This window comes from Colias philodice, chromosome 8 (assembly GCF_061535455.1).
Source record: "Colias philodice isolate Cphi_HAF_F1 chromosome 8, ilColPhil1 Martin Lab GWU primary, whole genome shotgun sequence".
Classification (NCBI taxonomy): domain Eukaryota; kingdom Metazoa; phylum Arthropoda; class Insecta; order Lepidoptera; family Pieridae; genus Colias; species Colias philodice.
The window spans coordinates 851,029-876,870 of NC_143093.1; the positions used below are offsets into that span (position 1 = coordinate 851,029).

The 25,842-nt window shown below is 33.2% G+C and overlaps 1 protein-coding gene, 1 non-coding gene and 1 pseudogene across 2 annotated transcripts; 2 read left to right on the forward strand and 1 right to left on the reverse strand.

Annotated features, from left to right (window-relative positions):
• Positions 1-13,269: 13,269 nt before the first annotated feature.
• On the forward strand, positions 13,270-15,049 carry LOC149486271 (lipase 3 pseudogene; annotated as a pseudogene).
• Positions 15,050-17,659: 2,610 nt separating this feature from the next.
• LOC149486272 (uncharacterized) lies at positions 17,660-19,954 on the forward strand. Its single transcript, XM_089697906.1, has 2 exons — positions 17,660-17,714; positions 19,170-19,954. Exons 1-2 carry the CDS (start codon positions 17,660-17,662, stop codon positions 19,952-19,954), a joined length of 840 nt encoding a protein of 279 aa, XP_089554032.1.
• A 3,344-nt stretch (positions 19,955-23,298) lies between these two features.
• On the reverse strand, positions 23,299-23,375 carry TRNAP-CGG (transfer RNA proline (anticodon CGG)). The gene is given in 2 exon segments: positions 23,299-23,334; positions 23,339-23,375. It is a non-coding gene; the product is annotated as a tRNA-Pro (tRNA).
• Between the last annotated feature and the right edge of the window lie 2,467 nt (positions 23,376-25,842).

Here is a 25,842-nt window from a genome sequence, read left to right on the forward strand (position 1 = left end):
TAAAACCAATAGTGTGAAAATTATACAATAAACATGTAACACATATTTGTTAGCGCGTATTGGTAGGTATTACGTACTTACTACAAAGTACAAATATAATATTTCTTAGATATCTTTACTCGACCAAAGTCAGGAATTTAATTATTATTTGATAATTGAATGATTATTAATAATTTTATCCAATTGATTATTATTAGAATAAATAATTAACTTCATCAATTGATTTACTTTTAAATTATAATTTTACAGGTAAATTATGAGAGCTTTCATAAGTTATTATATTTGCATATACATATCTACAACGCACCCATTTTACAATTCAAGTCTAAAATGAAACTAGAGTCGCATTTATTTTTGAACATACTGTAAGTGAAATTGCATAAGTGTGAGTACTGTGAACATGCCAGCTTTCCCTAATTGACCGATACATAAAGACATTTTAAGTTTGAAAAATCAGATGTTTTGCGCGAAGTGACAGTAAAACCCACCTCAACGCTTCGCTTATGAGGCGTGCAATAGTATAGAGACAAAGCTTCATAAAACCGCGGATATGGTTCCACTACTACAGGTACATGACAGATGCACATGCGAACCAGTAGGAAAATATCATCGCTTGTCGCGTAAAAAATAAAAATCATAAGATCATCAAAAGAATTACATTATGTAAGTAAATCAATTTAATTTGTAACAACCCTATCAAAATAGGTAAGAAACTTTCACGTTCAAAGAAGCTTTGGATATGTACTATTTATTTACTCATGTGTTTGGTCGAGACACGTCCACACTGAGCGAGCTGCTTTGCGCAACAATTTATTCGCGAGGCTGCTCGCTCTGTGTGACCCCGCCTAATGTCAAAAGCGTTTTACTGTTACATGAATAGGAATAAATACCTTCCAAGGAAAGCTTATTACGTCGAGGATTATTTATTTACATCAACATAATATAAAATCTATATTACGACCTATATTTTGGTACATAAAAAGAGTAATAAACAAGAACATCATTATTGATATCATTAAAGCACCGATAAGAAAGTTAATAACGTGGTGTTACATATGGGAGATATCTTCGATATTCTCGATTCATTTAGGCTTCTTTGCTGTAGTAGTTAACATAATATTTTATCAAAGGAAACAAATCTCAAGTTCTAGTTTTGAAAAAAAAAATCTAATGGAGAGATAATTTTCTGATGTCCTTTACAAATATTTCACTTTTCCATTGTTATATGCCTTATTTTATACTCTACTAGCAGTCCGCCCCGGCTTCGCCCGTGGTACATGTTTACGTTTTCTCTCCATAAGAATCATCCTCGTACTTCAAGGAATATAATAAAAAAAGAATTATCGAAATCGGTTCAGCCGTTCTCAAGTTATGCGCTTACCAACACATTTTGGGATTCATTTTTATATTATAGATAATCTACAGTTAATATAGTACTATACTAGTATAGGTATAGTTGGTTGACCGCCTCCTCGGTACAGTGGTTGACGCGTGAGCGTAGAACCGAGGGGTCCTGGGTTCGATTCCCGGTGGAGACGAAAAAAAAAAATGTCTCGGTCTGGCAGGACACAGAAGGCTGATCACCTACTTGTCCCTAAAGAAAAATCGATCAGTGAAACAGATGTATGAATAATACATCTGCCCCCTACCCCACTACGGGGACACGGGACTTCACACTATACTAGTATAGGTACTGTATTTAGTTTACACTGTATGTATATAAAACTACCTTAAAATAATCAGTCTATCAAATAATAGAGTCTTTTATAATTAAGAAATACGAAAAGCATGCAAATAAGCTATAGCAATAAATACACCGTTATTTAAAAAGCAGATATTCTTATCTTTCCGATTCAATGTAATCCAGCTCATTTCAATTCCAATCACAACCTCAAAGACACTTGGGAAAAATCTTAACAATTCAGTAGTTCGTTTTACTCTTGTCCTAAACACTCTATTGCCTTTCAAGCTAAACTGTGACTTAGAACGAGCACTAAAAGTTTCAATTTGCATGCTCGATGTTTTCTTGTATAAAAGACGCGAGTTAATGGACTCTAAAATATGCAGAACTCATCTTGCCTACCCACTACATTGCTACGTGCCACTCGGAGATAAATACGCTGGATTAGCGCTTATTTTTTTGTTTCTATATATATATATATATATATATATATATATGGTTATATCAATACAAAATAATTAATCTATATATATATATATAGTAGGGTAGGCAAGATGAGTTCTGAATAAGTATATATATATATATATATATATATATATATATATATATATATATATATAAAGGTGACTGATATAGTGATCTATCAACGCACAGCCCAAACCACTGGACGTATCGGGCTGAAATTTGGCATGCAGGTAGATGTTAGGACGTAGGCATCCGCTAAGAAATGATTTCCCGAAATTCTTGCGGGAACGGGGAAAAACGGGGATGCACGTACAAAGTCGTGGGCGGAAGCTAGTAGCCAATTAATTTTCAGTATAAATAGTCGAATATTGGGCAAAATCTTTAATGAAACCAACCAAACTATTATCCTTTTAAATAATAACAGCATTATAACTATATTATATTCCTCCAGTGATACTAACCAACACATTACAAGAATTTATAACATCAGAAACGGGATGATCTATGTCCTATGGATATGGATAGGCAAAGTGAAAATCTCTGGAATGGTTTACAATATTGCCTCATTTTGTCACTTTCACGACAAGCATTTATATAGTTATAAAAATTATATGCTTTGGCATTTGATACATTTTTATGCACAGGCGAGGCGAGGTGAGGTCAGGCGTCCGCGTCCGCGTAAGTAAGAAGACGCGTTCGAATCCCGACTCGTGATCGATGTTTTTCCTATTTTTGTAAAATTTAAATTTAATAGCACTCGAATGCTATAAAACTAAAATATCAAATTCAAATATCTTTTTTAAAGTGTTTTTTCAATAATTTACCCTATCTTCTATTTCGTAATCCTCACACTATCAAAGATGCGATCCACGTTCCCACATAATTACAAACAGTTAGACACACCTGCGTTTATTTACAGCTTCCAATTTATTTCAATGACACTAGAATCTAGATTATTTAGTTCTAGACTTGGGAATTTGTAATTTTCTAGTGGCTTTAACGGTTGAGTATCAATTTACGGATTTGTAAGATTATATTAAACAAGTCTGTAAATGTAATAATAAATAATAAATAAATAATAAATATTATAGGACATTATTACACAAATCGACCTAGTCCCACAGTAAGCTCAATTAAGGCTTGTGTTGTGGGTACTAGGTGACAATAAATTTAATATTTAATAAATACATATATAGATAACACCCAGACCCAAGAACAAATATTTGCCCTGACCGGGAACCGAACCCGGGACCGTCGGCTCAGTAGGCAGTTACTTACCACTGCGCCAACCGCGTCGTCAAATATGTTATATAATGTTATCACTACATAGTATAAAACAAAGTCGCTTTCTCTGTTCCTATGTCCCTATGTCCCTTTGTATGCTTAAAACTTTTTTAATGGATAGAGTGATTCAAGAGGAAGGTTGTAATATATAATTTATTAAGTTTTAGACAAAGCGGGCGAAGCCTCATTATTGTAGGTATAATTTTGAAATCAATATTATGTAATGTGCTTTTAGGTAACGTAAGATTTTCATTCAACGTTTAGTTTAATTAATAATTAATCTATACTAAATATTATAGAACTGAAAAGTTTGTTTGTTTGTTTGAACGCGCTAATCTCAGGACTACTGATCCGATTTGAAAATTTATTTCGGTGTTAGGTAGCCCATTTATCGAGGAAGGCTATAGAGTATAGGCTATTATCATCACGCTAAGACCAACAGGAGCGGTAAAACCGCACAGCACAGCTAGTATTAAAATAAAATCTGTAATATACGTGTGCAGTTTTGTACTTGTTCAGAAGAGGAACTAATTATTCTATCAGATTAGTCGTCAATAAGCAGTCGGGAGAATCTTTAGTCATTCATTATTTTTAAAAGACTAATTTCTGCTCTTGGCTTGTCTCACGTGCCTTGTACATAACTTCACTATCCATCAGTTTCCGCAGCATCCTCATTCATAATTTATCCAACGTTCTGCGTCTTATGAATATTAATAAGAAATACCTTAGTATATTAATTATTTGGCATCAAAAATGACTGCTTCCTTGCATTGAGGTCCTAAGTTCGATTCCCGGTGGAGAAGAAGAAAAAAAAATGTCTAGGTCTGGCAGGACACAGAAGGCTGATCACCTACTTGTCCCTAAAGAAAATCGATCAGTGAAACAGATGTATGCATAATGCATCTGCCCCTTACCCCACTAGGGGACACACTAGGACTTCACTTATGACTTTATCTATCTTTTTTTTAAACTTGACTATAGGATTTAACTTCTGTATTTCTATAGATCTATAGAAATAAATAAATATTTATTTTATTTATATTTATTTATTTCTATAGATACAAATTTCCAATAGAGATAAGTTATAATTACAATTCCAAGAACAATCCGCAAACACAAGATAACTGTTTCAGAGTAATTCATATTCGTGGAACAATTTATTAACTTCTTCTTATTAATAGTACTAGCTTTCCGCCCGCGGCTTCGCCCGCGTTTTCAGAGAAAACCCCGCATAGTTCCCTTTCCCGTGGGATTTCCGGGATAAAACCTATCCTATTTCTCAAGTTGGATCGAACTGCACATGGTGTGCGAATTTTATTATAATCGGTTAAGTGGTTTAGGAGACCATTGAGGACAAACATTGTGACCGGGCTTTCACTGGTTTAAGCTTTTAGCGATAGGATAAACTTTTCCGGTAAATTCGCGGACCTTAAACACCTGGGTGAATCGGAGCAAAAAAAAATAAAAAAAAAAAAATAAGATATCAGTCACTATTTTTTTAAATCAAATAATACTTTATAATATATATTTATTTCTTTAATATTCCAAAAAACGAATGGTTTTTATCACCGATATCGAATAAGAAAATAAATAATTAGGAGAAACATAAACGTTTAAATTTACGCCTGGCTTTACCTTGACATTTTGTAGGACTAATGAAATTAAAATCATCAAAAGTATTTTAATTGAGTTAGCAAAGAGTTCTAAATCCACTAAATCTAGTGTTAAAAGGTGACAGGTGATATTTTCCACTCTAGAGACGCTCTAAAAAACCCCTTAAACAACTGTACGTGACACAGCCTGTGTTTCAGATATGTACTAGCTTTTCATTCATCCTTTCCTATTATAAGCTTGAAAAATTATTGAAATAAAACCAATTCGAAGGAATTAGGATTACGAAATATATCCAACAACGGACGTAATTAAAATATGTTTACAAACCTGTTTTTTTTTCATCCTCTGATTGTTAAAGAAATGTTTTCGATGAATTTTCATGTATCTATAAAAAAAACATAGTATTTCATAAGGTAAGTGGGATAATCATGTCTTACATAAGTAAGAATGGCTGAAAAGACTTTTAATGATTTTTAGTATACTTGATTTGGCTGTGTTTGAAATAAGATAAGAACTCAAGAATGGGAAGCTTGGGTCTTCACCCAAGCTAGAATACCAGTACATGTTTTAAACGTTTATTGATTAAGTAAATATAAATAAATATAAATATTTCAGGACAATTTTCACACACGGCACAATCTGATCCCAAACTAAGCTTTCGCTTGTGTTATGGAAACCAGATGGATGATAAACATACATATATAATTTTTAAACAAATACTAATATAGATATAACACCCAGACACAGAGCAAACATCTATGTTCATCACATAAATATTTGCCCCGGGTGGGAATCGAACCCACGACCTTGGCTTGGAAGGCAGGGCTACTACCAACATATCCAACCGGTCAGTCTATTGACATTACAAGTTTATTGACATTATGAAAATCTTTCTTGAAATTATTGTTATTGCCATCAAGTATCCATACTTAATATTACCTATAAATGCAAAAGTAACTCTGTCTGTCTGTCTGTTACTCAATCACGGCTAAACTAATGAACCAATTTGCATGAAATTTGGTATGGAGATATTTTGATACCCGAGAAAGGACATAGGCTACCTTTTATTGCGAAATATGTATCACGGGCGAAGCCGGGTCGGACCTCTAGTATTCTGATATTGGTTTTAATTATCTATAGAACATAACACAAACACATGTTCCCAATTTCCATTACCCAATAATTGAATTACATCTTGCTTTAGATGCAGCTTCACACAATTATTGTTTCGACGTCTGCTCTATTTCAAATTAGCGCCCAGTTGACCTACATTGCGGAGCGAGGTTTCCACCCAATTAAGAATAATTACTTCCATTTGTATGATAAATTAACTTTATTCATAATTTACACATAACAAAATATATTATGAAGATACATTATTAATTTTAGACACATACAACTGAAAGAGTAGAATAAATTCGATTGCTCTGGCGGGATCACGGGTGGCCGAGTTGGGCAGGCGTCGCCCCGGAATGGCTGAAGACGCAGGTTTAAATCCCACCTCGTGATCGAATTTTTCTATTCTCTAAAACTTAATATTTATAAAGAACTAGCGGTCCGCCCCGGCTTCGCCCGTGGTACCCACATGTTTAAACTATCCTATCTCTCAAGTTGGATCGAACTGCACATGGTGTGCGAATTTTATTATAATCGTTTAAGTGGTTTAGGAGTCCATTGAGGACAAACATTGTGACACGAGATTTATATTATATACTAGCGGTCCGCCCCGGCTTCGCCCGTGGTACATATTTACGTTTTCTCTACATAAAAACCATCCTCGTACTTCAAGGAATATAATAAAAAAAGAATTATCGAAATCGGTTCAGCCGTTCTCGAGTTATGCACTTACCAACACATTTTGCGATTCATTTTTATATATAAGACTAGCTTCCGCCCGCGACTCCGTCCGCGCGGATGTCGGTCTTCGCGTGGATGGTTTATTTCTCCATTTTGAACTGGGAAGACATTTCTCACTAAATTAATATTAGACCCGTAGGCCGTATGTGACCGTGTGTTCGCGATTCTACAGAATAACGTCTATGGAAGAAACTGAAAAATTAAGATTTATTTTTTTTCTACGTATTTTCCCAGGATAAAAAGTATCCTATTTTATGCCCAGGATAATAAGGTATAATTATATCAAGTTTCATCGAAATCTAACCGTCAGTTTTGCCGTGATGCCTTCACATACAGACAGACAGACAAAAATTTTTTTTATCCACATATTTGGGTTTGGTATCGATCCAGTAACACCCCCTGCTATTTATTTTTTCAATATTTTCAATGTACAGAATTGACCCTTCTACAGATTTATTATATGTAATAGATTAAGATAAGATTAAGATAATAATATAAAGCTGAAGACTTTGTTGGTTTTTTGAACGCGCTAATCCCGGGAACTACTAATCCGATTTGAAAAATTGTCTCGGTATTAGATAGCCCATTTATCGAGGAAGGCTATAGGCTATATATCATCACGCTAAGACCAACAGGAGCGGAGTCACGTCACTAACGTGGGTGAAACAGCGGGAAGCAGCAAGTGAATCATAAATACACAGTTTTCGTCGCAAACACGTCATTATTATCGACTTCCATAAAGCTAAGATGCACCTAATTTCATCAATCTCTAAACAAAAACATGACCTGATTGTTTACGCAAACAGACTTAATTGAAACTCACTTAATTCCAATAAACCTGAGCCCAAACAAACTTACTTTCTAACTACGTGCGAAGACTCCTGGAACAAACTTCTCTAAGAAATAATGGACCAATTATTAAAAAACGCCTCTGTAAGCCTGTTTGTTGTTGTAGCGATAAGCGATCAGCTAAGCGGAAGCGATTTCAAAACATTATTCTTCTATGTACTTTTATCAAATTTTGATGAGAATGTTGCAAAAAGATTTGGCATAAAGATAGATCAGTTCTGGAATTCAGTAAATATATATTGTCTGCTATCTAACACAAAGGCCCAAGTACCCAGGTAATAAATACCCAGTATCAAAAAATTGTCGTAGGATCTAAAACTATGTATCGATCCAATCCTAATTTGAAAATAAATTGAAATTGTTAGTTTTAAAATATTATGAAAATCTAATATTCAAAGAGGTTCACAGTTTATCTTTAAAGGAGGAATAGAAAAAAATAGTATTTTTTGAAGGTGATCTTAGTAGTAAATTGGACCATTTCCAACTTACAGATAAGATTAACACTTTCCTGATTCATTTATAACTTCCTTTCTTACTACTCACTCTTACTTAACTACATTTACAATTGAATGCATCAATTATACCTTTTCAGAACCTTATAAACATTGAAGATTCATATTGTTAACTAGCACTACAATGCCCCATAACAGTAATATTATTTTTCAAATTAGGCCCGTGGTTCCTGACATTAGCGTGTTCAAACAAACAAACTCTTCAGATTTATAATATCTTAAAGGTTTATTATTATTAAAGGTTATTCACTTATTTCAGATACCTGGCTACATTCCAAGTTGGCCTTGCCTAAATCCACGGTAACTCTGATTTAATGTTAAATCGATAATTGACAAGTGACTAGTAATAATTAGGTACACCGATTAACAAATAACCCACGTGTCATCTGTGATATGATGTTTATATTAAATTGCGTTAATTGATTGATTTTAAAAGAGCGACTACGAAGTTTCTTGCCGGTTCTTGGACGTAGAAACTGCTTTCAGAATTGATGATAAATGACTAAAATGTGTATTAATGACGATTCAAAAGTATTATTTAATAAAGAAATGTTTGAGTTGGAGTTGGATGTTTGAGTTGGAGTTGGATAGTTTAGAAAAAGTATAATTTAAGTAAGAAATGTTTGAGTTGGAGTTGGAGTTTATTTTCCCAATATGTATAATATTTTAAATTTAATTGCAGATCCGAAGTGTAATATTGTATTATTGTTTCTACTATATTGTGAGTATTGTAGGTCTACGCAATCTAGGATGTAGTTTAAATAAATAAAATTATAAAATAATGTTTGTGTTATTTTGAACCCTTCTACCTTTATGATTTAAAAGCTTACACAGTGATGCTTAGAACAATACATCCCAACAAGCATGGATCCTAATATAATAGTATTATATTTCACATGCTGAAACGGCTCATTATCACGGCTATTTAAAAATATACTACAATATATCTACATACAGATCTAATTAACGCCAAATCCACTGAACCAATTTTGATGATAATAATTAGCAATGATGTGGCGTTGCCAAATGAAATATACCTAAATTATATTAGGAATTCTTTATTTTGCCTTCACCTAACAGTTTCATTTTATTAAGAGAGACTTATTTGTTTGATCACTTTATTTTCCGCCTGTTTGTCTGTTTGTCACGAATACTAAATATTATCATTGACCTTTCACCCCGGATTTGGCCATACGCTACACAGAAAACCACACGGGAATGCTTGAGATAGTGATAATATTATTATTAATATCATTAATAGGGTTTGGGTAATACCAGTTCGTTATCAGTTTCCATGTGTCTTGGCTTATCTGCGTCATCGTTATCAACACTCATCTGTTCCTATTAAAAGGACACGGGTCATAATTGATTCATAGAAATAGAGCAAAGAGATAGACTCAATAGTTAAGATTCAGGCTTGATGAGAAAGTCGCAAGAAAAACATCATTGGGAAAAGGTATATCTATACTAATATTATAAAGAGGAAAAGTTTGTATGTATGTAGGTTTTCACGCATAAACTACTGGACCGATTTAGATGAAATTTGGCACAGATAATCTTTAGACTCTGAGAAAGAACATAGGCTACCTTTTATTGCGAAATATGAACCACGGGCGAATATATAATATTATACTATGTAGACTTGTGTTCCTGTAGGAGTAAAATGTATGTCTGATATTGGTAATAATGAAAAGAGATTGAAACAATATCTGTCGCTTTATGAAGCTTTCAATGAAGATGAGCCGAAAATTTAACGACAAATTGAAATTTATTATTTACTCAAACATAGTACATATTTCAGTATTTATGATATCAGTAGGGATTTATTTGTTTGATTTGTAGAAAAAATAAAATAGACGCCCTGGGGAAATCATAAAACTTCGCAATTCAAATTCAAATCAGACAAAAAATGGCAATTTTTAACCTCCGTCCGAGTGGCAATATAATTTGCTTACATTTTCTTAGAAGTGAAATTGTTTCGTATTCAATTTAATTAGTTCGTTCGTTTCAGCCGTGGGACGTCCACTGCTGGACAAAGGCCTCCCTCAAGGATTTCCAGTACGACCGGTCACCGGCGGCCTGCATCCAGCGGCTCCCTGCCACTCGGACCAGGTCGTCTGTCCATCTTGTGGGAGGTCGTCCCACGCTTCGTCGTCCAGTTCGTGGCCTCCATTCCAGAACCTTTTTGCCCCAACGGCCATCGGTTCTACGGGCTATGTGCCCCGCCCGTGGCAATCAACGTGATAAATTAATTATTGTTAATTTAATTAGTGCTGAAACTTAATACAATTTATATTGTGTGACGTGAGAATTAATTTGATTCTAATTTCAGAGATATAATGAAAAACAAATTAATTATTCTAGGAACTATTTAATTGACCTGTGAAAATTGCGTTGTTTTTTCTCTGTTTTCTTTCATGTTCGTATAATTGAAATACAATCTATACTATTATTATAAATGCGAAAGTAACTCTGTCTGTCTGTCTGTTACTCAATCACCCCCAAACTACTGAACCAATTTTCATGAAATTTAGTATGGAGATATTTTGAAACCCGAGAAAGTACATAGGCTACTTTTTATCCCGGGAAAACTACGCGATCCCGGAAATCCCACGGGAACGGGAACTATGCGGGTTTTTCTTTGACTATGCGGGCGAAGCCGCGGGCGGAAACCTAGTAGCTTATATTATGAACTTTATAAAATTTTCAATGTATAGACTTTACGTAATTTTAGTGTTAATTGAAATAGAAGATTTCTGAGATTTAAAAGATATTCTTAATTGCTTTCTAGTCTAACAAGAGACGCCATCTCGTGACCTTATAGCTGTTGTCTCAGCTAATCACTAGACATTTAAGTTACAATTGAAGACAATAAAACTTAAATAATACTTACTATATAGGCTATTTACATTTTTTGTCACAATAATAGAAATAGATACGTCACTTAATAAGTTGTATTAGGTTTTTATCCAATTTCCCAGAAGCAAATTTTAGGGAAATTGATTCAATAATTTATATTATATAAAAACATATTTATTAAAATCGTGTTCATACATCAAATAGATACTTACATAAAATAAAAAAGCATCAAAAACACAAATTTTTTTATATTTTCAGGTCCAAAAATTCAATCTCAATTTTTATTATAAATTACTTTAATTACTTTAATTTTCACAATTCGGCAGGTAAATATAAAGCATGATATTATTACATTGCAGTAAAATATCCTTTATATTTTTTGTCAAAAACGACTCTAGTAAATCTTGTTCGGTACAAACAAACAAATGTTTCTTCTTTACAATATTATTATAGATAAAATGAATACAATTATCTATTATTATCTATGAACTCCAACCCGGATTGTTTAAAAGATTTATTTCGTCTATCTTGCTGACACCATTTTATAACATTGAATTTAAATGTTTTAATACATAGGTTCGTAATGTTAATATCTATGAAAGAGTAATTATCTTAACAATTCATCTCGATAGAAGCCAAATCCCAAATCAATGGTAGTTTTAAAAAATGGGTAAAGTGCGAGTCATACTTGCGACGCTAATAACATATGGCTTCGTACAAATACGCTAAATAGTGTTTTGCAAAAAAGAAATGTTCACCCATCTAATAATGATCAAGAACAGACAGACATGATAGATGGAGAGCGAAGTCTCATTAATTTAATAGTCCCGTTTAACCCTTTCTTTAAAGAACCCTTTTTTTTTAAGTGGGGAAATCTTGCATAGATACCCACGGCCTCCGGGGAAGGGGCCGTGGGTTATGTCGGATTAAAGAACCCTAAAAAATACTTGTCTGTTGTCGAAAGGCGAGAAAGATCTACCAATACCACGGAATAATAACTAGTAATTATCGCCAATAAGTACCTACCTACTAGGTTTTTCCCAAACTGCAGCTTCAGTTTCATTTTCTATGTAGGTATATTCCTTTCCCTGAAGTCACGAGCAAAACTATAATCATGTATCAATAATAATTATTACATAATCGTATTTCCAACTAATCATACATGTAATAATTACTTAATAAATTGCATCCTATTTGTCATAATGTAAACATGTTCTTGGTCTTAAAATAACATTGTCGTAAAATCGATTTACAATTTGTTTCATTAACCGGTTTATTCTAAAACTAGAACTTAAACTATAATATGTATCCATAGGTAACAATTAGGTCGTCTTCATGTTGGAAAACTGTATACCTATTTCACATATTATGTACTAGGTACTTACTGTAGCTTTCCACCCGCGCTTCAGTTGTTTAGGCGTGAAGATGAGACAAACAGTCAGAGCTACTTTTTCATTTATATATAAATACTTTAGAGATTTTCTCACTGAATTACATATTAATTATTATTGAACATTAGAATGAGGTCCAATTCGTCAAATATGATGAAATTAAACAAACCAAGCGATGTATATAGTTTTATGCATCAGCTAGCATTTTTAGACACACGTGTAATTAAAAAATGTTTTTACATTAATTGAATAAATATCGAGCGCAATAAAACAATTAATTCGTTATTTACTTTAAATTTAACCGGATATGTTTATCTAGTCCATGACCTAGTACGTAAGTAAACAATTTTTTTATGCAAGATAGCGAGATTTGAAAATCGTTTAGGCTGTTTACACACGTGCGTTTAATAAACGTCGTTATCATAAAATGTAATGAAGTACAGTCAGCAATTTAAAGCAATATGTTTTTATCGTTAATATTTGTAAATATTTTACGTGAGCAAAAATCTAAATTAATCAATGTTGTTTTGTTTTTCACAATATCATATGACAGTTCGTCGTTACAATAAAAAAGCAATACAGATAATTAATCATCATTTATTGCAGTTAATTATAAAACAAAGATAATAAAATTTAATAATCAAGGTTACAATATAGCAATTTATTTAAATTAATATTGTACAAAGTCTTTGAACCCACAAATACGCCGCTATTGTATATCTCTTCTAAATTAACTTATTCAGACTGTATTATCTGCGTGACGTCATGAGGTCAGGTCAACTAGGTAAACAATCATACCCATTGAACAATTCAAGGCAGTCTACACAGTCCGCTGTACTAATATGAACGTACAACACTTACGAACATTACTCTTTATTTCTACGATATATCTGACAAATGGCCAAAACTGGGATATAACAAACGACATAAAGGACATTTTCGAAGACAAAACTGAAGACATGAAAGCGTTTTTCGACGTACAGAGGAGCAGAGTGGAGAAGGCCCTGAACACAGGATATGTTGAAGCTGTAAAAATGAAAGACTCCGTAAGCAGTTACGTAGATGCCCAACAACGGAAGATCAGTGCTGATATTAATAGTTACGTGGAAAGTGTTAAAGAAAGTGGTAGGAAAGTAGCAGACACCTGGTCGTATTTGCCAATAGAAGAACCTGGTGCTCGGATGGAACAGCCAGACTTGGTGCTATCAGTACCAGGAGTTATAATTCGGAACGGATACCCTTGTGAAACCCATACAGTTGTGTCTGAAGGTTATATTCTAAATCTACATAGAATTCCTCATTCGAAGAACAATAAAGACGTTCCAAAGAAGACAGTGCTCTTACAACATGGTCTGTTCGCAAGTTCTGCAGATTGGATCTTGAATGGCCCAGAAAAAGGTCTGGCATACGTGCTAGCCGATGCAGGTTATGATGTTTGGATGTCTAATATACGAGGAAATAAATACTCCAAGGAACACGCTTGGCTCAAAACAAATACGAAATCATATTGGAATTTTTCCTGGCATGACATAGCGCTTCACGACCTTCCTGCAGTTATAGACTATATTGTTTCAATTAAAAAAGGTGATCCTAATTTAACATACATCGGACATTCTATGGGCACAACTATTTTATTTGCAATGTTGACTTTAAGGCCAGAATATAATAATATTTTGAAAGCTGGATTTGCTTTAGCACCAGTTGTGTTTATGTCTGATATAAAATCCCCTCTTAAATCTCTAGCGCAGGTAGCTTCTAACATAGCATATATGGAAATGTTATATGGCTCTCACGAGTTTATGCCAAAGAATTCTGCCCTTGGAAGAATATCTAGTTCCTGCGATGAGGACAATATGGACTCAATGGTGTGTAAGAACGTTATTTTCTACATCTGTGGCTATAATGATAAGCAATTTAATAAAACACTACTTCCCGTATTCATGAGGAATCTAGGAACTGGTACGTCGTGGAAAACAGCAGTACACTTCGCACAAGAAGTGAAATCAGGTGGTAACTTTCAGCAATTCGACTATGAGTCGAATAACCCGCGAGTTTATGGTTCACCAACTCCACCAGAATACGATTTGAGCAAAGTCACCGTCCCCATTACACTATTTTGGTCAGAAAACGATCTACTATCCAGTGAAAAAGACGTTCAAATGCTATACGATAGATTGCCAGCAACTACGAGGATGTACAAAATAGCGGATCCTGAATTCAACCATTTAGACTATCTCTGGGCGAAGGACGCCCCCACGTTATTGAATAAAAAGCTTTTAGAATATTTAGACGATACGTACAAGACAGGAATAGGAGGATTTTCTATCAGCTTCAATATTGGTAAATGAGTTTCGAAAAATAAGATAATTCCTCGTCGAGGGTGACGCGAAAATGTTTCTCGTAACGAAGTAATCGAAGAATATTGGGAACGTGACATTTTCTAACAGCTTTGTTGAGTATCGTTTTGTATTGTTTACTATGTACTGTGATAATATGTTATATAATTTATTGTAATAAATGCGTTATCTGCAAGCACATTTCATTATCTATTCTAAATGCGAAGATTTCGAGAATGTATCAGAATGTTATAATTAGCTCGTTATTTTGCGCAGTTCTGTTTAGTTATCAAATCAATCAAATACGATCAAATACATACAAATTATGTCAAACGCAAATAGCTACCGGTATTTATATTAATTAAATGTTATTGTTAAAATATTTATTAGTCTAATTTTAAATTCTGAAACAAACAACAACAAAAACTACAACAACATGTTTTGTAATATTTTTATTTAATTTATTTTGTTTAGTTCATATCCATGTAGTTAATAATATCATATTTTCCATTCGAAAATAGTTGGACTAAGATCTAAGTTTAATATTAAGTAATATTCAAAATAAACAATTATAAAACAGATCAAGAATGAGTTGCGAAGGTTTTATTGTAATTCTATCGACTTGTACTCGTTTTACAGTTCAGAATATAAGCCAAAAAACGTCACCATAAACACGTTTTACTTCCATCCTATTCGGTAGATAATTTCCTATTTTTTGCCCAAGGATAAATAATAATTCCTCTATAAACGAAGTAAACAAAGCGCAAAGTGTTACTAAGCATATTTCAATAAAAAATAATGTGCCATTTTCGATTTTCGGTGTTTTTCTTTGTTAGACGTAATTGCCTCTACGATACGATATATTGCACCTATTTAATGAAACCTTTGGCTATTTCACCCCTATGCGGCTTATTGCTTAATATCGTTCTGGCTTGAATTATTGGCTTTTTCAGAAAACCCGAAACGCAGAACGTGTTTGCATTTAAATATAAGCGAATGCGACCCGAATTTTTTTAGATTTCGCGTCTATGAAAGATACAGAATAAATCACCAGTTAAAAGATAGTTTGCTATCTCATTAATTTTACGGTAATAATTAATACACATTCCAGTAAATTAAATATTATTTTGGAATCAATTAAATTATCTATTTACAGTAGAATTATTAGAATAGCGCAAATAGATAGATGGTCTCTGTAAAATTCACTAGCTGTGCCCCGCGGTTTTCTCGAATTGCTTCGCTCCTGTTGGTCTTAGCGTGATGATTAGCCTCCTCATCATTGGCCTTTACGTCTATCACAGACGATTTATGGTGTATTGCCTGAGCAATATTTCTGGTGTCCAAACAATCCAATCTGATTAGCCTATAGCCTCGATAAATGAGCTATCTAAAACCGAAAGAATTGTTCAAATCGGTCCAGTAGGTAGTTCCTGAGATTAGCGCCTTAAAACAAAAAAACTCTTCAGCTTTAAAAGATTAAAGGTTAGAACATAATTATAACTACAATACATAATAATTAAGTATGTAACTACAGGAGTTTATCTTAATATATATAAATCTCGTGTCACAATGTTTGTCCTCAATGTACTCCTAAACCACTTAACCGATTATAATTAAATTCGCACACCATGTGCAGTTCGATCCAACTTGAGAGATAGGATAGTTTAAACATGTAGGTACCACGGGCGAAGCCGGGGCGGACCACTAGTATACTATATAAATAGAGCAGATGTTCTCTCTCACATAATTTCCTATATCATCACTACATAGTATAAAACAAACAACGCTTTATCTGTCCCTGTGTCCCTTTGTATGCTTATATCTTCAAAACTACGCAACGGATTTTGATGCGGTTTTTTTTAATAGATAGAGTGATTCAAGAGGAAGGTTTTAGTATATAATTTATTAGGTTGTTAGATAAAGCGGACGAAGCCGCGGGCGGAAATCTAGTAAAATATAATCTGTAACAATGTCTTTGTGGATTTTTTTAAATATTACCAATAACCAAGCTTAGTGAACTGCGGACGTAGCCCAGATATATCCCTGTCAAACGATGCTCAGAGAGGTGTTATTAATATGACGATATTGTGCTCGAAATTATTAACTTACAAATCAAATTTCATCTAATTCTCTTTGTAATATGATCACAATTATATTGAAGACGTATTCTTGTTAAATTTAATAACGGTCAGGTATTTGTCATTCCGTTGCTAAAAGGAAGGAAAAATTGACTGTGGCTTATAAATAGCTTTTGTAGAGGCGTCATAATATCTTGCTTGTAGATATTTACATATAGTATTTTTCAGCTATTGCATAGCTTCTATCGCGGGCCTTGAGCGCGGGGACCGAATCCAGAAATTCCGTAACGAAAAAACCTCACGCTCCCCACTCCGACGGGCACGGAGGTGTGGCTTGAAGGCATGCTATGCAATAGCTTTACCGCGGCAGTCCTCAATTGCCACATTTTTTATTTGTTCTGTTCCTGAATACTTCGACACTACTTTACATAGTGATTTGATTTATGAACTGTGAACTAACTTTACAATTACATATTTTGAGTGATACCTAGTGCCTATGATTTCCTCTGTTAAATCGGCAGAAAATCCAGTATCTAATTTACAATTACAAAATAAATAATGTTAAAACATGTAACTAATAATTCCATATTGTCTTTAGTGAGAAGTATCCGGTTTTATTTGACCGGAGAAAGGTCCGGATATTAGCGTGTCCGGTTCGTCCGGTTTTATGATATATTGTTAACGGGAATGAATACTTACTACGACAGCACGGAAAGAATAACACAATTTAATTATGTATACATTTACTAGAGGGCGCGGTGAAGTAAACACAACTGAAATTGTGCTCCGTAATTAAAAATTATTTATAAATATTATCGCTGCGTTTAAAAGTGAAAAGTTTGTGTATTGGACAGAACTAATTGGCATAAGTCAAATAAAAGTGTGAAAACCCGTGGAAAGTGAATAAACTATTACTTATCACATTATCTAACATGAAAATAACAGCTGATGTTCAAAATGACAGTTAACTCTTCAAAACATTAAGTGCAATTAGTGAAACATCGTTAAAAGAACAGTGAAATCGTAAAAAAATCGTTATAATATGTTATAAAGTGCAAGCAAACTCCAATAAGTATATAATCCTAGATATTTAAGACATTATTAGAAAATATGCATAATCATTCGCATTTAGAATAATAATATATTCAACTATTAACGCCATCTATCGAAAAAATCATTAACTTTTCGATATCAAAATAGCGACATCTAACGTATTAATCCTTAACTACGGAACAAAGTCCATACGTAACTAAATACGGGTACTGAGAACTTCTAAGAGAGGGCGTTAAGATGTCGAATATAGAACAGCTGATAAAAGAATTGCGAATTGATATTAACCCGTGACGCGTCCTATGTACAGACGGTTGCTCATAACTAAAACTGTACTGTAGCGTCCTGCGTAACAACGACTGTTCATAACGCGGCCAATGACTTTGAAGGTCACCTGTAGTTCTTACAAGTGAATGTTTCCAGTATAAAAAATATTTCTCTATGCCTTAAACATTTATAATTCGAATCGACACGACTCCGAGACAGGCAATAGAGACCAAAACCACAAAATAAAAAAAAAAAGTGAATCATTGATTGAGTTGCGTCATCGGCCATAGTTTGTGACATTTGTCTTGTTCAACGAATATTTGGATTGTGAATTATGCCGAGAGGAATAATTAGATGAGTGATAATTGAGACGTATATTACTGGAAATTTTACGTAGAATACGTTTATGATATTGGTTTTAGGGATATTTGAAGAATACTCAGTGAAAAAGTGTCTCAACTTTTCAGTGTGGAAGACGCAAAATGGCGCTTTTTTTCTTGTTTGTGAATAATGGAGATTTGTTATTATTCATAGTGAAATACGTTGTGTTAAATGTGTGAAAATATAAGTGAATGTATTTGGCAATCGTGTAGTGATATGAAAACGTGAATATGATCATTTGATGACTCAGCATTATCATGTAAGTGTTAGTATGTAAGCAATTAAAATTAAAACAAAAGAAAATCAATTTTTTATAATTTTATAGAAAAAATATATCGTCATGATTACATTTTTATGCTATAACTAGTTTCTTCCTCTTTCCAAAAATATATCATACATGGCATATAATTATAGAACAATAGGGTAAATAAAATTTTCAAACTCGGTAGTCATAAAAAAGCTAGATTTCGTGAACTCCCTTGACACTATCGGGATCGGTGCCGGCTGTGCGCCGGACGCGTCACGGGTTAAAAACGACTCCGAAGAGTCCTTAAAAAAAGTAGAACAAAGGATTACGAATAAAATTAATGAAAACATAGACTCAAAATTTAAAAGTATTCAGGAAGACATCGAAAAATTGAAGAAATCACATGCTGAAAATGAGCATAGATTTTTAGAAATAGAAAAATGTATAAGAATTAGAAATCTAATATTTTTTGGGATAGAAGAGCAAGAAAAAAGTTACGAAGAATTAGAAAATATTATTTTAAGCTTAATTACGTCGGACATTAACATAAATTGTAACAAGACAGAACTGCAAATCATTAAGAGATTAGGAAAAAGAACTGAAAATAAAATAAGACCTGTAATTGTTACTTTCAGCACATATGGAAAAAAAATAAGCATAATGAAAATGAAACACAATCTAAAAGAAAAAAATATTTACATAAAGGAGGATTTCCCACCAAAAATATTAGAAATAAGAAAAAAATTACAGGAACAACTTCATAAAGAGAGAGAAAACGGTAAAATAGCATACATTCGTTATGATAAATTAATTGTGAAAGAACCAAGTAACAGAAACAATCAAGACAAAGTTAACTTTAAACACAGCGGGAACAATACAAAAAAGAGAGAGCTAGAAGTTACACCACCTTACCTTTCAGGCGGACATGATAATAATAAGAAACATCAAATCGCCAAGAAGAACAAGATTCGATCCTATCCATCTCAGAGTAACCAGTATTCTATGAAACATTATATAATTAACAAAAATAAAAACTCACCCCAAATCAAACCAACAACTTCTATGTCATCAGATTCGGAATAACAATTAATAAAGCCCCCCAATTTGACAAAAACATCATTCACCCCCTCAAATAGTAAAGATTTACCTCAACATATTAATAATTATACACCTCCCCCACAACGGTTAGTCACCGCGGGGGCAGTAGACTGCAACCCTCCAAATTACATGAAAATAAAAAATATATACATATCCACGTTTAACGTACGTTCCTTAGCAAGTGAAGTCAGGCTCTTAGAGTTAGAGTATGCATTGTCACCAATAAAATGGGATATAATTGGTATTTCGGAAGTAAGAAGAAACGGATTTAAAATTGAAAATAGAGGTCGCTACATATTATATTACTACGGAAAAACAAAAGGCGAAAGAGGAGTAGGATTCCTAGTTAAAAAACAAAGTTACTTAGAAACTATAAACTTCATTGGGATATCTGATAGAATAGCATTACTGCAAATTAAAATATTATCTACCTTATATACTATCATACAAGTGTACGCGCCTACGGAAAACTCAAGTGAAGAAGAGCTCCAAACTTTTTATACTGACTTAGAAAACGCAATATCTCAATGTAGCAAGAAAGTTATAATTATGGGCGATTTTAACGCAAAAATTGGACAATCAGAAGATAACGAGGAAATGGTTAGAGGTATATATGGCTATGGCACAAGGAATAGTAGAGGCCAACGTCTAATAGATTTTTGTTTTCAATATAAATTTAAAATATTAAATACAATCTATAAAAAACCGAACAGTTTAAAATGGACATGGATGGCACCCAATAATAAAGTAAAAAATGAAATCGACTTTATTATTACTAATATACACAAAAATGTGAGCGATTTGAGTGTATTAAGTCGAGTTATACACCCGAGTGACCACCGCATGGTAAGAATGACACTATGTACCAAATCAAGAAAAATATCGCGTTCACGCTATTCGCAATCTACAACAAAACATATTGAATATGATACATTAAAAAGCCCATTTAAACTATGTCTGCAAGAATATGATACGGTACAGCACCTCTACGACGATATCGAAAAAAACATGCTTCAATGTTTGAAAAAACCAAGCGTAAATTCTAAAACTACACGAAAATGTCATATAATTACTGAGGAGATCATTAAGTTAAAACAACAGAAACATATATTAAGAAATAAAACTAATAAAACTCGTGAAGAAAAATATAAACTAACATATCTTTATAGAACAATTAATAAAAAAATAAAGGAGAATTTAAAAAATTATCGATTACAAATATTTGAAAATCATTTAAAACAAACAGGTGGCATAAAAAAAGCAAACAAGGTTTTAGAGAAAACAAAACAATTAATGACACATCTGACCACTCCTACAGGCTCTGTTACCACACACAGAAAACAATTACTGGATATTGCCACAACGTTTTACAAAAACCTATACAACGATATTGATCAAGAGCAAAGTAACGTGTTTAAAAATTTTAAGACCATCAGCACACATAATAATGAACAGTTTGAAGATGTCCCACCCTTCTTGGAATGTGAAGTAGAGCATTCTATTAAAAATCTCAAGACAGGGAAAAGTCCCGGCCCCGATGGTATAACAAACGAGATGATCATTGCGAGCAAATCTCATATAGTAAAACCTCTGACACATTTATTTAACCTCGTATTAAAAGAAATAAAGCTCCCAAAACAATGGCTATGCTCGGATATAATACTATTGTACAAAAAAGGAGATCCAAAATTTATAAGTAATTACAGACCGATTAGCTTAATTCCATGCATATATAAAGTATTTACCTCAACTCTACTAAGAAGACTGACATATATCTTAGATGACAAGCAACCAATTGAACAAGCGGGCTTTATGAAAGGAATGTCTACAATTGACCATATACATACTGTAAAACAGTTAATAGAAAAATATAACGAATACAATAAACCCTTATACATATGCTTTATTGACTATGCAAAGGCATTTGACTCTATTTTACATAGTGCTATATGGCAAGCATTAAAATCTCAAGGTGTCAATGAGACATATATATCAATAATAAAAACTATATATGAAAACAGCTATGCGAGAGTAAAACTAGACATTCAGGGACCAACATTTAAGATTAACCGAGGTGTCAAACAAGGAGATCCACTTTCAGCGAAAATCTTTATATCAGTACTGGAATATATCTTCAGCCAACTAAACTGGGAGTCATATGGTCTCAAAATCAATGGAAGATATTTATCACATCTCAGATTTGCAGATGATATAGTTTTGTTGTCAGAAAATGTTAAGGAATTACAAATAATGATAGAGTCACTCAATAAATATAGCAAAATAGCTGGCTTGAATATAAATGAGGAAAAAACAAAAATTATAACTAACAGCTCCCAACTACTTGTCACATTGAATGAATCTCCCATTGAGTATGTTGAAGACTATATCTATCTTGGACATCTCATCTCATTTAAATTATGCAACGAAAAAGAAATTGAAAGAAGAGTCAAACAAACATGGAACAAATATTGGGCTATGAAAGAAATTTTCAAAGGTCAGTTACCAATCCCATTAAAAGCCAAAGCGATGGATATATGTCTAACACCATGTCTCACATATGCATGCCAAACATGGACTCTATCAAAAAAACATGTGAATAGAATTAGCATCTGTCAAAGAGGTATGGAACGAAGCTTTATGAATATCAAACTGAGAGATAGAATAAGACATACTGTTATAAGAAAAAGAACGAATGCTCGAGATGTAGCAAGGTATGTCTGTAAAATGAAGTGGAAGTGGGCAGGTCACCTGTGCAGATTGAGAGATGACAGATGGTCACACACAGTTATTAATTGGACACCTTATTATAAAAAGCGGAAAAGAGGGAGACCAATTGCAAGATGGAGTGATGATTTGAAAAATCACGCAGGTGCCCTATGGACAAGAGTAGCCAAAAACAGAGATGAGTGGAAAAAATTGGAGGAGGCTTTTACCGCAAAAAGCGGTCCTTTATAATATATTTAATTGCATACTGTTTAATTATTTACTAACACTTCATTTAATATTTAAAAATAGAATTGTAATAGAAATAAGAATAATGTAAATACTAACAATACTAACAAAAAATAAATAATGTAATTAGATGTAAGAAAAGGAATAAATAAAGGCTTTTATTATTATTATTATACATTTAAATAAAATTGTAAGGTCTGTTTATTACTTATGCAATTTAAAAATATGTACCTCATACAAAAAAAGCTCTAAAATTATTATAAAAATCTCTCTCTCAACTTTGTGCGTGTATCTATTTATACAGCTAATTTTTAAAATTAGAAGATTGTTGTATGGAGATTCTTTCATTCTAAATTTATAAAGAATAGAAAAATTCGTTCACGAGGCGGGACTTGAACCCGCATCCTTTCGCGCCATTCCGGGGCGGATGCCTAACCAACTCAGCCACTCGTGACCCGCCAGAGCAATCGAATTTATTCTCAGTATTCTTTCAGTTTTAGGTGTCTGGAGGGACACACCGCGCGCCATCTATTGAGATGATTAACAACCATTTCAACCAATATGAAGCACTTTTCAGTGAATACAATATTGTAACGATGGAACACGACCTTTTTTGTTGAATTTATATTTTTGGTTTTATGGCATTCAAAATGCTTTATAAATATAAATTTATAAAGAATAGAAAAAATTCGATCACGAGGCGGGACTCGAACCCGCAACCCGAGATTAGCGCATTCAAAATAAGTATACCTAGATTAAAAAATAAGGTCTCAAAAATCACATTTAACTCATACAAAGTCGCGTGCGTTGGCTAGTTAAATAATATTATGTATTGGAGGCCAACAACTTTTAATATTATTTAATTTAACCACATCTCAGTCGTATCTCGCAAATGGAAAAGCGAAATTTAATTTATGACAAAAATCAACATTATAAGAGTTGCCAACATTGCCTCTAGTGTTACCAAGATCTGTCTTAATCTAGACGGTGCATATATTTATTCAGTTAGACTTCTTCTAGAAGCACTTTTGAATCATCAGAACAGTTTTAACATTTACCACCGATTCGGAAAGCAGTATCTATGGAGAAGAACCGGCAAGAATGAAGAAACTCTATAAACTAGGTACTCTATACCATGAGAACATATTTGAAAATATAGTAATTGTAATCACTTTGTCTGTAACTCTTTTAATTACCTTAGTTACAACTTATTAGTATAAAGGCTTAAAACAACTATAGATGTATCTACATTCTTACGAAAACTCTATAATAATTATGATAATAAATGATGATTTTCTTATAGAAATCAACATTATTTCGGAATGACATGAGTTATCATTTTTATAATTAAGTAGCTTACAATAAGTTTTTTTCACTGTTGTATGAATTTAATATTTTGGCGCCATCGCACCAATCTACGCCTTTAACAATGACTTCTTTCACGCCAAAAAGAAGCCAAAATTAAGATCCTAGGCGTATCTAGTCTACATATACCTATGATTTATACCAAAATAACGAATGTTTTCATTCAATAAAACACTGAATAAACAGTTGATATCGAGGACGTTAAAACAACACGAATGTTATTTATTACGTCTTGTACGTTTGTAATCCAATTTCATTTATGAAATATTAATTTTATAGGCTTATATGGATACTGTTAATAAAAAATATGACTCATATTGTACCCCGGCGTCTCCTATTTAGCCAAATTAAATTGTACGTTTTACCTTTATACTTACAAAGACGTGTTTTTTGTATCAAATATTTTCTACAGCTATTCATTATTTTTACATATATGTTTTAAACAAAAAATTTTAGATTTGTACGTTCATTTATATTTTTAATCGTACAAAGATTTGAAATTTTATCTAATACTGAAAAATTTGGCGTAGGTTTAGAAAAATATCCTATACACCTATCTGCAACAATAGTGTTCAAGGGCGGTGGCGACCACATACCACCAGGTCCACCTGCCTTTGCTTGCATAAAAACATAAAAAAAATCTTTAAAATCGAAATAAAAATCTGTTACTAAATATTCACTTATAATACCACAAGAGCTTCAAAATTATCGGGTATTTTCCGATAGGTTCGTTGCAAACAAATGATGGAGTCAAGTTTTTAGTCAAGGTTAAAAAATCACGAGCGCGAAGCGCGAGTGATTTTTCCTGAAAAACTTGACGACTTTATTTTTTTGCAGGGAACCTTGAGGGAAATGCCAGATAATTTTGAAGCTCGTGTGGTATTCGGGAGATTATTTTTCCGTCCCAAATGTTGGCCAATAATTTCACAATTGAATTGAACCTGTCAGTTTGACGTCAACGACCAGAGAAAATTTTCAAAAAATTATCACTTACAATACCACAAGAGCTTCAAAATTATCGGGTATTTTCCGATAGGTTCGTTGCAAACAAATGAAGGAGTCAAGTTTTTAGTCAAGGTTAAAAAATCACGAGCGCGAAGCGCGAGTGATTTTTCCTGAAAAACTTGATGACTTTATTTGTTTGCAGGGAACCTTGAGGGAAATGCCAGATAATTTTGAAGCTCGTGTGGTATTCGGGAGATTATTTTTCCGTCCCAAATGTCGGCCAATAATTTCACAATTGAATTGAACCTGTCAGTTTGACGTCAACGACCAGAGAAAATTTTCAAAAAATTATCACTTACAATACCACAAGAGCTTCAAAATTATCGGGTATTTTCCGATAGGTTCGTTGCAAACAAATGAAGGAGTCAAGTTTTTAGTCAAGGTTAAAAAATCACGAGCGCGAAGCGCGAGTGATTTTTCCTGAAAAACTTGATGACTTTATTTGTTTGCAGGGAACCTTGAGGGAAATGCCAGATAATTTTGAAGCTCGTGTGGTATTCGGGAGATTATTTTTCCGTCCCAAATGTCGGCCAATAATTTCACAATTGAAT

Excerpts from the sequence above, each read along its gene's own strand:
- LOC149486272 (XM_089697906.1), top strand. The coding sequence starts at position 17,660 with ATGTATACATTTACTAGAGGGCGCGGTGAAGTAAACACAACTGAAATT. Across the intron at positions 17,715-19,169 it reads CACAACTGAAATTGTGCTCC|AGTCCTTAAAAAAAGTAGAA; the intron begins GTAATTAAAAAT and ends ACGACTCCGAAG.